The sequence below is a fragment of the Squalius cephalus genome (genome assembly GCF_949319135.1).
Source record: "Squalius cephalus genome assembly, chromosome: 24".
Taxonomy (NCBI): Eukaryota; Metazoa; Chordata; class Actinopteri; order Cypriniformes; family Leuciscidae; genus Squalius; species Squalius cephalus.
This window is the reverse complement of record NC_137145.1, coordinates 8749230-8766853: the sequence shown is the minus strand read 5'-3', so window position 1 is coordinate 8766853 and position 17624 is coordinate 8749230. Positions and strand designations below refer to the sequence as shown.

Here is a 17624-nt window from a genome sequence, read left to right as displayed (position 1 = left end):
ATGAGGCAGAGAGAAAACGGTAGCAGTTAAAGTTCATGCGCTGTCAGACTCCATTTGAAAACGTTGACTTTCTCCCCCTCTCTCCCTCATCTGAGGATTTTTAAATTGAGCTTAATGCTAAATAGAACATTTACAGAAATGCACATAAGTTGGCCAGTGTGCTCATTAGCCGCGTTTCCACTGTCGGGCCAGTGCGAGCCAGGGCTTTAAACGGCCCGTGCCGGGCTAAAAGCCCCGGGCCTGTGGCACAGAGCCCAAAACCACACTGCGTTTCCACTGTCGGCTCTGCAGCGCTTCACTAAAACACGCCCGTAACACGCCTCTCTGGAACAACGTCACACAAACCCATCATTTCAACAACAAATGGAAGTAAAAAAAATAAAAGATTAGAAAGAAATCACTGGAAACAGCATGATCGCAAAACAAACATGAAAAAAGCAACCGTTTGCTGACATTTTTGTTGTTTACTTCAACATTATTTGTCTAATTTCTTCAAGCGTTCATATTTACCATGTTTACTTTGGTAATGCTTAGCGTGCATAGTCTTTTGCATCGCGTATAAATATTTCTACCTTATATGGTGATCAGAATCCACATCGAATCACAAACAGAAGGCATTCAAACATGAAAGTGAGTTCTGAGGTAAATGGTTTTATAAGTCTTTAATGCTGATGTTAGCTGATAGAATCATCCGGCACTACCGTCTCCCGACTTAGATAAACTCTGCATCTGTTCATAACCACTCCCCTAGCCCGAGCTTGATCGGGGCCAATGGCCAGGGTTTTCTGGCCCGCATTCGGCGGCTGTTGGCCCCGATCAAGCCCCGGAAGTGACAGTGGAAACACGACTGTCCCTGGCACGCGCTATCAGGTCCGCTTTTGGCCCGACAGTGGAAACTATTGAGATACAAAAAGCTGAAATCTGTTAAAGCACATCAGAGTGATGCTCAAAAACACACAGGTGTAAGTATAGTCAGATGAGGGGCAGAGAAATCTAATAATCAGCGGTATGGAGATCCATTACACACACAGGACGAGACGTCTAATATTACACTGCATGGGGAGAAATCATTAGCTTCCTCTGTCCTGTAACGAGAGCTACTTAAACCAAACTGACCACGGTCTGAGATGAAATTATTGCTGTTAAAGCAACACTAAAGAACTTTTTTTCACTGAAGAAATCGTTTCATGGTTCAAGTCATAACAGGGTGAAAGGCACTTTCTGCATTCGCTTTGCGGCCCTATATCTGCTATAACCGCTCTATGCAAGTTTGCCAGATCGGGTAGCGTTTATGTAGTTCGAATGAGACATAAGAAACTACAAATTTGACTTGCTTTACGGCAAGCGTTACAATAGTCATTATTTTGTTTTTCTTCGTTTCTGATGTCACAATACATCATACTTTCATAAAATCATGCAACATACTCTACCTTGTCTGTGGACATCGTTAATTCCAAAGCCGGTGCTGGATAAACAGCGAGCGTGCGTGCGACAGTAGGCTGCAGTAGGCGAAATTATTTACGTCAGCGGTAATGGACAATTCCGCTTCCAACCTGTAGGGCGACCGAAGAGGAAAAGCTCTTTAGCGTTGCTTTAAGCCTACTGCTGTTTCAGGAGGGATGTCTGATACTGATACATTAATTATTTATGTAAATCACTGATAAATTCAATAAAAATTTGTCTAAATTAAATATAATACACTAAAACTAATTTCTGTCATTGTAAATGCTACAAATGTATTTAGGCATCACAACCATTTTTTCAGACAGTATGAAAAATATAAATTTTGACATTTTGTAAAGACAGCATGTAACAATGACTGAAACTATAAAAATAAACGCCAATTCAAAATATTAATAAATACTGTAATAGTACTGTATGGAAATGGTACTAAAATAACACTCAAATGAGCATGTACAATATTCTGATCTGATCTTGATATTTACCAATATATATCCTTTATGGACCAATACAATGTTTAGAAACATTTCCGATAATCATAAAGTTATATATCATGCAAACTACAGCAAACGCATAATTGGAAAATGCATGTAGTCTTTGGGGTCTGAATTTCCACCCCAAAGTCAGAATCATTTCAAACATGCCTCCAAAACCAAAGGAGAATTTAGTTTAGACATGTCCTGTTTACTTGCTTTTGTGCACCTCAAAATTCTTTCTAATATTTAGTGTCAAGCAGATTTGAGTTGTTTTTTTGTGTGCATTATGTATCAGACAATCCAAATCTGAAGCTGAGACTAGTTTCTACATGTTTGACACTAGAGAGAGAGCATAACTCGTGTCTTGTTTCGTCCCGTAGCAGGATGAGTTTGCATCATCATTAAGTAAAACAGAGACATCATCCCCAATTCTTTTTCAGATCCTCTCACATCTGTCTGAGCGAATGAAGCTCTGGGAGCTGCCACACCAGGGAACACAGCACGCGCCACACTCAGCTGAGATGAGCATATGTTTCCTCTCTAAAGTGTTGGCTATTCAGGGTGTGCTGAGACTTGGACGAGACTCTGCGGTGTGTGTGCGCATGATTGTGAGTGTGTGAAAGCGAGTGGGTGTTTTGTTAACACAAAGGTCAGACTGTCCCAGAGCCAAAGACTCAGTTATCACAGCACTGCCCTCTTCAGACTCCTGATGGAATAGCATGATGCCATGAAGCCCGGGAGCTTGTCCAGATTTAGTAGCGCCTGTGTGTTGTGGTCACACAGTGACGTAAGAGTTCTCTAGAGAGCGCAGGTGTATGCGTGTTTCTTCGTCTGAAATCTGCAGAGACAAATGGCTCCTGATGGCTGATTTGTCAGCAGTCTTATCTTTGTTTTTAAGATCACCCTCCAGGCAAAACACACACACACACACACACACACACACACACACACACACACACACACTACAGCTCTCAATATTAGCAAACAGACCAAAGCTGCTTCTACAAGAGCAGACAAAGAACAGAGATGGATGTTCATACTGAAAGCAATTTGTAGAAACCTAAAGTCATTTGTAATTTTCTATAAGAGTTGGCGATTTAAGGCAACATGAGCGAAAGTTCAACTTTATGCAAATGAGAAGTGATGTGTGTGTGATCCGCTTCCTTTAAAGTTGCATACTGCAGTGCAACCAACACAATCTCTAGTGATCCTTGTCTCTGTAAATGCAACTTACAGCTTCTGTATGCAAATGAGCTCTGCTGTGATTGGCTAACCTCTTTGCATATAAAATGTGAAGGCCACTTCAGAATCATCAAACACTATATTAAAGTCCTGTGTTAGGAGTGTGTGTCCTTGTGTTTTTGCCACACTGCATATCTCTCTTTCTAGTAGTGTGTTTTTCGATTATCTCGTAAGGTCTGTTATCTTCTTATATATCTGGAGTGTTCCACATGCTGCCACGGTCTACTGTGCTTGACCTTTGACTTCATGCTTTTATTTTGACGCCCAGCTTACCACTGGAGGAGAGAATAGCCCTACGTAGGTCTTTCATCTTTTAAAAGGTGGAGATAAGATTTAGGGTCAGGACAAAATGCAGCACAGCCTTTGAAATATGACTTGTATGTAGTTGTGTGTGTGTGTGTATATATATATATATATATATATATATATATGTATATGTATGTATGTATGTATATATATATATGTATATGTATATATGTATGTATGTATGCATGTGTATATATATATATATATATATATATATATATATATATATATATATATATATATATATATATATATATATATATATATATATATATATACTGTATAAAGAGAGAGCCAGGAAACTGCAAAGGTCTTATATTTTCTCTTGGAGAAACAGTTGACAAATTGTCTTTTTTTTCACCCCATGATTTAGAAAGAGTATATTGATAGCACAATAACTTGTCACAGTTGTATAGGTGTGAAAAGGTACACTATGAAGAAAGCACATGACTCATTAAAGGTCTGACTAACACCAGCCATTAGCAGCATCTGAACACACTTTATGCAGTCTCGTTCAATCAATCCTCCACTTTTCTGCGAGTCTTTCTAGCACACAGCTCTTGTGAAATGATCAGAATGGTGTTTGTGTGTTGTGCGACTGAAAGAGCATCCTGTCTTTATAAACAAACAGTGAGTAAAGTGTTTATCTTCCTCTCTGGGTTGTTTTCCTTTGTGTTTTCACCGTTGGCCTCCTCTTAACACCCAGGAATAGAAAATCATTTTTCCCTCTTGAGCGGCAGATCCGATAGCAGAGAAAAGCGTTTCTCTTTCTCTCATTATAATAAAAGCACAGACAGATCCTTGTTAAGCCCGGATGATCTGAACGGGTTAAACTTCTTATTTCATAAATATGAAAAAAGAAGACAATCCCACGGTCAGATGGATTCAGGGATCTCCAGCCCCGCATTTACATTAAAACGGGAGCTTGTTATACGGTGAAATTTCAATGAAGGCACCGCAGAACGCATTTAATGAAATTCAGATGTGGCTCCATGAATCTCATTAACAGTCTTTGTGGTTTTCTGCTGTCCGATTTCCCCCTCGTCCGCCCAGTCGTGAGAGAGATTTCATCAGCACCCGGCTTTTAAAAAGACAATGTCCGTTCAGATCTGAACTCCCCACGCTCTCTCCTCTGACGGAGGCCGAAATCTGTCAGAGCTTGAGTTCAAAAGGTGCACGACTGACTCTTCCTCTGTTTCTGTCTCTTTTCACAGGCTTCGGCTTCGTAACTTTTGAGAATGAAGACATTGTAGAGAAAGTCTGTGAAATTCATTTTCACGAAATCAATAATAAAATGGTAAGTGCTCTACCCGTTTTCAATTTCTGAAGGTGATTGTGGGATTAATATTTTATTTCCCATTTAGCAGAATCTCAACAGCATGCAGTGGAAAGTTCTGTGAGTGTGTAAGCAGTGTAAAGTGTTGGGTAGTGGCCAGAAAGCGTGAAATTGTGTGTGTGTGTGTGTGTGTGTGAAAACATTTTGATCAGTCAACAAGAGTCAGAAACTTCCCCCTCTTCCATTTATATATAAATGCTTGCATCATGACTGATGGGGCTAAAGAGAGACAGAGAGGACAAAAGGTAACATGTTGGGGGTGTCTCAGTCTGCTCCCTAGGTCAGTAGTCAGTTCACTGATCAGGGAATCGGCCATTTTAAAGACTGCCTTAATCACAAAATCCTTCTAGTGCACTGAAACATCCGCTAAAAAGTCTCACAAGGCACCAAGAAAATCAGGACGCATCAGTGCTCACCATTTTCCCCTTATGGAATTTCTGAGTTGTTAAACAAATTACGCAAACCAACTCATCACACATAATGATATGCAACAGATATATATATATATAAAAAAAAACTTTTATTTCAGTATAAACACATCGCTAGACAGGTAGTGAACACAATCTAGCAGAAATGTATACATGTTTGTTTTTTTACGACTGAAATGTTGCAGGCCAATGTAACGTGCAAATTACAGTATGTACCATTATGTGCTTAAAAAAACATTAAAAAATGTCAGAAAGATATCAGTTCTGCTGTTGTTCATAAATACCAGTAGTGACATCATACAACAAATCAGTGACCCAATGTGTAGTGAGCCAGGGTCCTTTCCGGTGCATGGGATCGTGTATACGGTATACTGATTCTCGACCTAGGGAGCTGATTGAAACGCACCCGTTGAGCTCATTAAATAAGGATTATCACCCCACAGGCCCTCCCATTATTGGGTAGAACCAGCAGACGGGACTGCCAGTGTTAACTTTCAGCTTGCACATAAATGTTTCTTCTTTTAGGAATCAGGTGGGAAAAGAACCTGGGCTGAATCTGAAATCGCCCCCTGTACCCTCATATAGGGCATTATTCGAGGGGACATCCATTTGTAGTGGTGTCCGAAACCATATTGGATGTTATTGAGTGCACTCATTCAATCCCACATTGCACCGCAATAACGAGTGTACACCAATGTACACTCAACGACCGTCCGAATTTGCTCCCTTTTTCATTCACTCCTTTAAGTGAACTGTATTAGTGGACTAATGTAGAGAATAGGGATTGAGGGTTTAGGGGGCGATTTTGGATTCAGCCCTAGTCTCAGCCTCATATAGGCCACCCATAGACTGTATGTGCAGCATCTGATGTGTATTGCATAGTCACTTGATTTGTCAAAGTGTGCCAGGTTCATGGCTTCAAATGTGTTTTTTTTTAATGCTAAATATCCATTATTTTTTACATTTAACCACCTTAAATGTCACATAAAACTGACATTTAAGACACAATCTTTCTGTATAAATTTGCACTTTTTGGCCAGATTAAGCTGCAAACAATTTAATATTATATTTAACAAAAAAAAATTGTTTAAATATTTTTTTAGTATTTAAGTTATTTTAAAACTCTACCAATCAAAAGTTTGGGGTCAGTAGGACTTTTTATTAAAAGAAATTCTTACTTTTATTCAGAAAATATGCATTAAATTGATTAAGAGGTACTGTAAAGACATTTATAATGTTTCAAATAAACATGTACTTTTGAACTTTCTATTCAAAGTATCCTAAATAAGTATCACGGTTTCCTCAAAAACATTAAGCAGCACAACTAAGCACACAATAAGAAATGTTTTTTGAGCACCAAGTCAGGATATTAGTATGATTTCCAAAGGATCATGTGACACTGACTGAAGACTGGAGGAATGGTGCTGAAAATACAGTTTTGCCATCACAGGAATAAATTAAAATTAAAAAGATATTAAAAAAGAAACGACTTTCTATTTATTTTAAATTGTAATAGTATTTCACAATATTTCATTTTTAGTCAAATAAATGCAGCCTCGGTGAGCATAGGAGACTTTTGAATTATTAAATATAATTTAAATTGTAATATAAATATTTTGAAGAAAAATGTGTACAAATAAATGCCTGACTGGGTAGAAAGCATGAGTTGATAGGAATGCGTTTTACATGCAGAGGAACGGCCCCTGGCTCTCTCCGCTGTGATTGACAGGACTCGTGTGCATGCCGTCCATGCGTACCCTAGGCTCATGGGACACCTGTGGGCTAGCACAGAATATCAGGAGCAGAGGATCAAACCCCTCGAGATCTTCCGTCACAGACAGGTTGTTCCTGAGCCCTGGGACAGATCCGTGAGCGCGGAGCCATGCGATCGATTTTCCAGTGATAGTCCATCATGTGGTTCTGTTGTGCAGAGGGCAGCACGACCTCTCATTTCTGTTCTGATTGTCTCTCCTGTCGTCCATTCACTGTGACTGTATAAGAACAGCACAGAGCGTTAATATAAGGTAAATAACTGTAATGGTAGAAAAGGCTGTTTGTTTATTGGAAATGACGAGACCTGATTGCTTTCTTGCTTTGCACTTTTGCCGACCAGTGGAGCTACACATGAGATTGAGGCTGTTTTCACACATGGTTTGATTTCTTGGTCTGAACCAGAGTACACTACCTTAGAGGCTAGCGTTGTGATCAAAATCTTGAATCAGGGTATGGGTCATTTTAAAACTAACTTAAAAAAATATCAGAATCTCTACAGGTTGACATTTCTACCATCACATGCATGGGCATTATTTGCTCAGATGGGCTGTTTGCTTGTGAATATTAATATTTATAGTTTTTTATTTTATATTATTTGTATAGATGAACAGTATATCAGTATCATTGGTTATCAGACAAGATTTATTTATTTTTTAATTGATTGGTTATCGGAAGATATTGGATATTTTATTGTGCATGCTCGTTTCCTGTTTTTCCATAACGCTAATCTTTAACAAATCTCAAAATGAATATCTGTTTTTCATACTGTATATTACATATTATCAAAATATAATCCCACACAGCCCTTAAACACCCAAAAACCACCACAGTCCCTCAAGCTTCCAATAATTAGATGTTATTTACAGAGACTCCTCGTGTCTACTGCTGCACACATGCCATGTGATGATGGTGAACCTGTTTGCTTGGCTGAACATCTCACCGGGTGTCCATCTACCACACACACACACACACACACACAGAGAGAGATCTCAGAAGCAGAGATCTCGCCATCAATTCACAGGCTTTTCAAGTCTGATTAGTCCTGCTGTCTCTCTTTAGGGCGTCAGGGGGTTCTTCTCTTTTTCCTATACAGTCCAAAACTTTTTCTCACACTAGCCAACAGCAGCCAAGTTTTACTTGTTTTGGTGATTGGTGAGTCTAACAGCTAGAAAATGCAGGTTAAATTCAGAAAACTGGTCAAATCGAACAGCTTCATTGCTGTTCTTCTGTTTTGGTAGATCAGTAGGAACCAGTGGTGCCTCTAAATGGACTCTAGATACTGGTTTTAGAGAAGTGCTTTTAGATTTTTTTCTCAAATGTGTAATTTATGATCTTTGTCAGTGGAAAATGAGGCAAGAGTTTCATCTGACTTATCCATTTTGTTCAGGCAGCTGTTGACCAATTATAGCGCAGAGAGATGCAGATTTCACTCCTTTGAGGGCAAATGCTTTCTTTTTCCTCACTTTGTTCTTTTCACAACTGAATTTTGAAATCTTCTTTATGAATGTGTGATTTTGAGGCGTTGTGTGCTGCCTGATTTTATTCAGGCGTGTTTTGATGCATCAAAAATTCGGAAGGCCAAAATCTTTGACCAAAACGGTGACATTTAATTAGTGCTTCTGTAATCCCGTGTTTTGAATGTGTTAATGTCTATTTCATGCACTCAGTGTGGATAAACTACAACAGGTAAACATGCACCGTCAGTGCTTGGCCCCTAATTACTGCCGCCATTCAAATGTTTATATTTCAACAACGAATTGGAGTAGAAATCGAATTCTGTAATTAAAAACGCTGATATAAAAACTGCCTTATTGTTCTATGTATGTAAAAGTTTATATACAACTCATTAATTATAAAAAAACAAACAAAAAAAAAAAACCTTTTTTTTGTCAACAAGCTTATCACCCAGGCATGCTGAAAAATACCAAACCATGTTGAGTATAAATTGAGATCCTGAACAGTTTGGATGATTATTTTGAATGGTTGTCTTTCTCTCCCACACACACTTTAAAAAAAAACTGTAGTGGATTGATGAGACTGCTGAAAGCAACTCTCTGCACAAGTGTGTGTAGAGATGGTTGTAGTAATGAAACGGCTTATTGATGTTGCACTGCCTGTTTTATACACAGATGTAGTGGAACAGGCTGAAGAGATTTCTGAAGAGTTTTTGAAAATGGTATAATGTTTGAGGTTATGAAGGGGGTCTGGGGTTAAAAAAGTCTGAGAAAACCTTTTTAGACAGCAGCAGCATGTGTGTGAGCAGATAATAGCCCATGATTTTATCTCCTGGCTTATGTCTGGCTAGATGAGTGTTTGCCATCCAGAATTAAACCCATTGAAATTGACATGCTGTACAACAGTTGTCCAAAACACTCATTCACTATCACATCTGTACATCTCTCTCTTTCAGCTCTTGAATTAAAGGAGTAGTTCACCTGAAAATAAAGTACAATAAAGTACATTCTGTGCTTGAAGTTTATACCCCCATCATTATATGTTTGGAAAAGAGCAGCTGAACGGTTAAAATCACCTTTTGTTTTCCATGGAAGATAGAAAGTGTCTATTGATTGAACAAGTCACTAGTATTAATTAACACCTCCTCATCACCGTTCTGTAGTAATTATAATGCATTTACATTTTATAATATTTCACTCATTTAATGAATATTAAATATCCGTCAGTGGCCGTATCCAGAAATATCTCATGTATTCAGAGCAGCGCTGATGGCACAGCAAGTTGAACTTCAGCAGAACCGTTGTGTGTGTGTGTGTCCAGCTGTGCCAAGCAGCATCTGTGCAAGTCTCGATGGGAGATGATCTGCAGTGTGTGTGTGTGTTGTGAAAGGCCAAGCAGCACACACTCACACACAGATGGACGGGCCCTGGGCAGGCAGACAAGTCGATCAACACAGAGGACAGATTCAGCCAAGTGCAAATGCATCGTGTTCTTACCATAGAGGCGCTGTCAGCACGTACGCACACACACACACACACACACACACACACACACACACACTCCTGTAAGCATGCAGATGTGCTTGGTAAATAGGATCTTCTGCCTGCTAGGCCTGTCAGGAGGAACGTCTTTCCTCGTCTGACCCGGTTATGCTCATATCACCAGAGAGAGCGAGCGTCTGTGTGTTTGTTTGGGTTTGATGTTTTCTGCTTGTGTGTTTGTTTATTTCTCCCCTTTGCTATAGACATGTTGTCTTCCCTCTCGTAGCTCTCTGGAGGAATATTCCTCTGTCTCTCAGGCAGGGACTGCTGTCTGCTGTCCGCTCATGTGCTCAGCTCCGGAGGTTAAAATGTCAATCAAAGAGCGAGAACGTGAGAATGAGGGTGTGTGTGGGGGGTGGAGATCAGAAAGGCTGTTTTAGCTTTTTTGCATTAGTTTTGTTGTTTGAAAAATGCTTTGGATACACAAATGCATCCCTATTTGTTAGGCTAGTAAAGTACACAAAGCTCAAACTGACAGAGCATGAGATACAGTGTGACTCGAGCTGTTCCAAAATTTCAATTTTATTAGGCATCATATTTACGGTCCAATGGCTTCCAAACAATAGGTGGGTGAAGTTCAGGAAACCTGTCAAGAGCATGGCCAAGAAAAGCCATGTTTCATCCAAAAATCAAAAGGAGAAAACATACGTTTTATTTACTTTTATTTATTTTAATAAATAACCACGGCTGCATTTATTTTAACAAAAACTGTAATATTCTGAAATAATATTAGTTTAAAATAACTATTTTAATATGCATTAAATATAATAATTTAAATGTATTTAAAATGCAATTTATTCATGTGGTAACAAATCTGAATTTTCAGCATCATCAGTCTTCAGTGTCACATGATCCTTCAGAAATCATTCTAATCTGCTGATTTGCAGAAAATAGTCAATGAAGAAAATAGTTGTGCTGATGAATAGAAAGTTCAAAAGAACAATATTTATTTAAAATGGAAATATTTTGTAATATTGTCTTTTATTTAATGCATTCCTGCTGAATACTGAATAAATGTATTACTTTCTTTAAAAAAAAAGTAAGGATTTTCTATACTTCCTTGAATAAATGCTGATTGTCATTTTGAAAATTTGTATAATTTATTTTTTTAATCAAGCATTAAATTAAACGTGTTCTGGATTATTTGTTATTTATCCAACAAGCGTAATTGTGCTATATCGTCTAGTATTATAGCATGTGCTATTTATTTTAGTTTGTATTAAGTGTCTGTCTGTGTGTCCACAGGTAGAATGTAAGAAGGCCCAACCAAAGGAGGTAATGTTTCCTCCAGGCACGAGGGGGAGGGCGAGAAGTCTTCCGTACACCATGGACGCCTTCATGCTGGGCATGGGCATGCTGAGTGAGTCTCTCACACACACACACACAGGTGTACTGAAGGGGGGGTTCAGGGGGCGGGGCTTAAGGTGATGACATCTGATTGGCTGCTGGACCTGAGACAAATGTCTGTCTGTGAACGTGTCGGGTTAGTCCAGCTCAGGTGCGGTGGGACTCTTCAGACCTGATGAGCAGATAAACGTCTGTATTAATGGCTCAAATGAAGAGGAAAATTAGGCTAATGCTCAGTGCAGCCATCTGCCTGACCTCTGCCCCCGCTAATGACAGCGGCACTGAACGAGAAGATACAAACCTGCTGCCATGATCAGATACACACAGATGTATAATAATCTTATTGAGACTTTTAATATATACAGGCTTTAAATAACTTTGATTAAAAAAAAAAAACATGAATTTATGTAATATTTTATAAAATTAGATTTCACCATATTGTATTAAATTTATTTTTTTGCATATTGTATATTTTTTATTTATATTTAAACCCTGAAATAATGAGATACAGACGGATCCTAAAAGTTTAGTTTTAATTTCTAAAAGTTTTCATGGATTACTGCTGTGGAGGAGGGTGAAGAGAGGAGGAAAGAGTGAAAGAGAAAGAGAGAGAGAGAGCACGAGAGCATGAAGCACTCAAGTGAAAATATTAACTCTGGTCTTATCTAAATGAAACTGGAGAGAACAGGACGACCAGACAGAACTTAGTACAATTTGCATATGAAAAAAAGGCTGCAGATCAGGGCTCATTATTTAAGGAACTGTAAGTTTCTTATACGCCAAATCTCATTAAAGCTGACGCATTCACGCTTTTGTTTACCACTGCTAATCGTGTAATTTATCTTTATAGTCGGGCGCCGCGTGTATGTTTGCTGAGATTAATACACATTTGAGCTGCTGCCTGCTTCAGCTGCCGCAGATGTATAATTGATTTTAAAGTGAATCTGAGCTGTTGAGCCATAAAATAGGTATATTAGCCTGAACATTAATAATGCAAATCAGAGCCTGAGATAACAGCCGCCAGGGGAGGACACAGCCTTTTTACCCACAATGCACAGAGATACGGACAGCTCAGCTCTTCTGCTGCCTCTTCCCTTTTGGGCTCTTCTCATCTTGTTTCATTTCTTCTCTTTTTGTCTTGTTTATTTCTCTAATCTTGTCTCTTCTGTTCTTTTCTCTTCTCATCTAGTCTCCTATTTGTTCTCTTATCATTTCTTGTCAAATGTTTTTTGTTTTGTCTTGTGTCCTTTCATCTCTTCTCTTCTCACCTCGTCTCATTTCCTAACTTCCTCTCTGCTGTTACTTTCTTGTCTCATTTCTTCTCTTTTGTTTATTTCTCATCTCACTCTTCTTTTTTCTCTTTTTTTTGTATTTGTCTTGCCTCATCTATTTTTTTCTTATCTATACCTTCTTTTCTCTTTTCTTCTGGTCTTGTCTCATCTCCTCTCATTTGGTCTCCTCCAGTCTTTTCTCTTCTTGTCTTATTTTGTCTCATCTCAACTCGGTTTCTTATTTAGTCTCGCCTCATCTCACCTTGTCTTTTTTTCTTCTCTTTTCTGCTCCCTTCTCATCTTTTTTAATTTTTTCTCTTCTTGTCCTATCTCGTCTCATTTAGTCTCGTTTCTTCTCTTTTGTTCTTGTTTTGTCTTCTCAACTGGTCACTCTTTTTATCTCTTCTTTTAAATTCTTGTCTCATCTCATCTCCTAATATCGTCTCTGCTGTTACTTTTTTAAAATGTCTAATTTCTTCTCTTTTGGTTTGTTCTTGTCCCTTCAGTCTGCCTTATATTTGTGTTAAAAAAATGTTTTTGTTTGTTTTGTCTTGCCTCATTTCATTATTTCTTATCTTGCTGCTTTTTTCTGGTCTTGTCCTATCACTTCTCATCTGGTCTCATGTCTTCTCTTTTGCTCTTTTCTCTCAGCCTTTCTCTTTTGGTGTCTTCTGATTTTTTTTTTTGTATATTCTTGTTTATCCCTTCTTGTCTCATCTCACCTCATTTTGTCTCTTCTTACCTCTTTTCTATTGATTGTTCTCATCTTTTCCCCTTCTCTTCAAGAATAAAACTTTTTTTAGACACATCACGCACAAACACACATCACACTGCTGCAGGGCGGGAGAGATGTTGTGGTAGCTCCTGGAGTCGTGTATTTCCCGTGTGTGAGAGCACATCCTCTCTGGAAGAACCCTTTTTTTAGCAGTGTATTCTGTGAGAGCTGTCAAAAGTGTTTTCATTGCTGTCAACTGATATTGAGCGACTCATGACAGGTTCGGGAAATCATAAGTGCACATATGCCAGCTCTGCACGAAGGTGTTTTTGGAGTGATTTCTGACATCTGTGTGTCGTGATTTATTACCGAGCAGTAGTGACTGCCGTTTCACATTCTTGTTTTGGGAAAAATATGAAATTAATACAGCATGTCAATTTCAAAGAGAAAACATGAGAAAATAAGGCCAACTATAACGTACATCAGTATGTACTCTCTCTCTCTCTCTCTCTCTCTCTCTCTCTCTCTCTCTCTCTGCTTCCGGCGTGAGTGTTGGGTGCGAGTGGACGGTTGTGAGCGTGGGTGGTTTACTCGAGTGTATCTTTTTTTCTTTCTTTTTTCTTGTTGTTTTGTTGTTTGTTTGTTTGTGTTTCTTATTTTTTTGGTTTTGCCTTTGGGGCCTCGTGCTACCTGTTTTATCAGGGAGACATGACGGCCCAAAGTGCGCAGGGTTTGGGTTCACTCACGCGGCGCCATGCGGTTAAAGTGGCGTCCGCTGCAGGTGTTGAGGAATGTTGCATGGCTGTCGGAGTGGTTGTGGGGCATGAATGTATTGTTTCCGCCTCGAGGATGAACAATGCCATGGTGATTTTCCTCAACAGTATTGAAAAAGCAAACGAATTAGTTGAGCATGGAATTGTGATCAGCGATGAGTTTGTCACTGTGCTTCCCCTCTTACTACCATCAAAAAGAGTGACTTTATCCAACGTTCCCCCTTTTCTTAGTGATGAAATATTAACTCAGGCGTTGTCTCGTTACGGAAAACTGGTATCCCCAATCAAAAAGATTGCGATCAGTAGTGAATCCCCTCTTTTGAAACACGTTGTTTCTTTTAGGCGTTTCGCATATATGGTAGTTAAAGATGATGCCGAGTTGGAATTTTCACTTAATTTTCGAGTTGAGGGATTTGATTACGTGATTTTTGTTACTACCGCGAAAGCAAAGTGTTTCGGTTGCGGCAAATCAGGACATGTAATTCGGAATTGTCCGGATAAATTAAAGGAAACCGATGCTAATAAAGAAAATAATGTTAATTCCGTTCCCGGTGCGAGTGAGGCAATCGAGGCTGTTTTGTTGAACTGTGAGGCGCCGGGGGTGAGTCGGGCCGAGCCGGAGTCGGTGGTTACGGGGAAGGAACCCCCCGGTGAGGGGCTGGATGCTGCTGGCTTCGCCGAGGCTGGTTCAACCTCGACGCATCGAGAGCACTCAGGTATGACACGCGTTGAAACAACTATTTGCAATGATGGAAAAGTGATTGGGGTACAGTTTTCTGGGAACACGGAAGGCAAACAATCATCTGGTGTTGCAGAGAGTGTGACTTTGCAGAGTGTATGTGAGGCGGATTGTGTTGTTACAGAGATGGAAAACAATATGTTCAAAGTACCCAAAAAAAGGAAAAAGCCTGGTCAATTGCAGGATGAAAAAGCTTGCAAAAAAATGGATGTACAAGTTAGTGAGGATCAGGAGACTGAAAGTGATAGCGAGTTGTCTGATTCCAGTGTAGTGCTTTCTCAAAGTGATTTCTCTGGTCGAAGTTACGATAATGAGGATATAAAGATGTTTCTTAGGGCAACAAAAAACAAAAGAGGTGTTTGTGTTCAAGAATATTTCCCTGACATCAAGCAGTTTGTTGAAAAAACGAGAAGCCTAATGGCAGAAGGTTGTTTTACTAATAGAGAAGTGTATCGTTTGAAGAAGATTGTGAGGAATTTAGACAAGGAGTTGTATAATGATGTTTAAAAAATTAAGAGATACCACTTTTAATGACTTGTTGTGTGTTGGAGGGCTGTTCTTCTTTTTTCTGCTTACTTTTGTCATGAGTGAAGTACGCCTGGCTACCTTGAATGTGAACGGTGCCAGAGACATTAGGAAAAGAGCCATGTTGAATGAAGTGATGAAACAGAAGAATCTAGATGTTATCTTACTACAAGAAACACACAGTGATGGTAAAAATGCTGCTGATTGGGCAAGGGAGTTTGAGGGTATTTCGGTACTGAGCCATCATACTTCAACAAGTGCTGGAGTTGCTGTTTTGTTTGCAAAAAGTTTTAGTCCAATTTCATATGTTGTTGATGAAATAATAAAAGGCAGACTTTTAAAAGTAAGAGCTTGTTTCGAAAATAACGTGTTTGTTTTCATCTGTGTTTATGCTCCAACTGCTGCAGTTGAAAGGATGGTTTTTTTAGACACATTATGTTCTATCTTGCAAAGTTGTTCTTCTGAAGAATATTTATTTTTGGGGGGTGATTTTAATTGTACAGAACACGTATTGGACAGAAACCACATTGAACCTCATTTGCCATCCCAAAAACGTCTCATCCACATAATAAAGAAGTATGAATTATGTGATATCTGGAGGCAATTAAATGGAACTGAGAGACAATACACATGGGTTCATACAAGAGATAACGTAGTGTCGCTTGCTAGATTGGATAGAGTTTATGGATTTAAGCATCATCTTAATATTTTTAATAAATGTTCAATTATTCCTATAGGCTTCTCAGATCATGGAATGGTGCAATGCTGTTTTATTTTAAGCTCTCTCAAACCTAGAAGTGCTTACTGGCACTTTAATATTTCTCTGTTGAGTGACAATTTTTTTAGGGGCTCTTTTAATTTTTTTTGGGAGGAATACCGAAATACAAAGCACGAATTTCAATCAGTACAACAGTGGTGGGACTTTGGCAAGGTTCAAATTAGGCAGTTCTGTCAGCAGTACACTCACAATGTTACTAGAGAGATGAGAAGATCTTTGGAGAATTTAGAAAATGAAATAAGTGAATGTCAACAGTTAGCGGAATCCACTGGAGATAATCAATATTTAGAAATCGGGTTAAGGAAAAAGGCTCGGTTAGATGATTTGCTGGGGTATAGAATACAAGGGGCACTGGTCCGGTCAAGATTTCAGAGTATAGCCCAAATGGATGCGCCGTCCAAATACTTCTTCAGCCTTGAGAAAAAGAATGGGCAAAGACGTTTAATTCAAGCTTTGCGCTCTGAGAATGGGGAGTTGTTAGTAGAACCTGGTGATATCCGAAGGAGAGCAGTTGGTTTTTATCAGAATCTATACAGAAGTGAGTCTGAGTCGGGGAGCAATGAAGGAAATGCCTTTTTCACTTCCTTACCCCAGATGTCTGAAGAGGGTAATGCAGCCCTTTCAGGTGCGTTGAGCTTGGGAGAGCTGCATAAGGCCCTTCAAGGCATGGAGTCTGGGAGGGCTCCAGGAGTGGATGGTCTCCCAGTTGATTTTTATAAATCATTCTGGACGGAGCTGGGAGTGGATATATTACAGGTACTGAATGACAGCTTGTCTGAAGGTATGATGCCGCTGAGTTGTCGTAGAGCAATAATCACCCTCATACCGAAAAAAGGGGATCTCACTGAAATAAAGAGCTGGCGCCCCGTCTCACTTCTGTGCAGCGATTACAAACTGCTCTCCAAGGCCTTAGCTAATAGACTGGCTGGAGTGTTGGACGAGGTCATCCATCCGGACCAGACCTACTGTGTTCGTGGTAGATCAATGTTTGATAACATTTCACTAATTCGTGATATATTAGAAGTTTCAAAATTGTTAAAGTTAGACGTGGGCTTGATTTCTTTGGATCAAGAAAAAGCATTTGACCGAGTCGAACATTCCTATTTGTGGGGGACTTTGAGAGCTTTTGGTTTTTGTCAAGATTTTATAGACAAAGTCAAAGTACTCTATAGTAAAGTTGAGAGTGTACTGAAGATAAATGGCGGCTTATGTGCTCCTTTCCAGGTTCAAAGGGGTATAAGACAAGGGTGCTCCTTATCTGGGATGCTATATTCTTTGGCCATTGAACCATTGTTACAACGAATAAGACAAAAGGTGTGTGGCTTATGTTTATCCAATTGTAAGAATAACATTGTTTTGTCAGCTTATGCTGATGATGTGATGGTTTTAATTAGTGGACAAAATGATATACAAATTTTACTTAAATTAATTAGAGATTTTATGTTGTTATCCTCCGCT

The 17624-nt window shown here is 39.1% G+C and overlaps 1 protein-coding gene across 5 annotated transcripts in view; it reads left to right on the top strand.

Moving 5' to 3' along the window:
• Positions 1-17624, top strand: part of msi2a (musashi RNA-binding protein 2a) — a 186933-nt gene that overhangs the window by 139888 nt on the left and 29421 nt on the right. For all 5 annotated transcript variants that reach the window (XM_079861554.1, XM_079861553.1, XM_079861551.1 and 2 more), the window contains exons 8-9: positions 4700-4782; positions 11264-11378. In XM_079861554.1, the coding sequence (XP_079717680.1) occupies positions 4700-4782; positions 11264-11378 (198 nt within the window). The remainder of the gene's footprint in view (positions 1-4699; positions 4783-11263; positions 11379-17624) is intronic.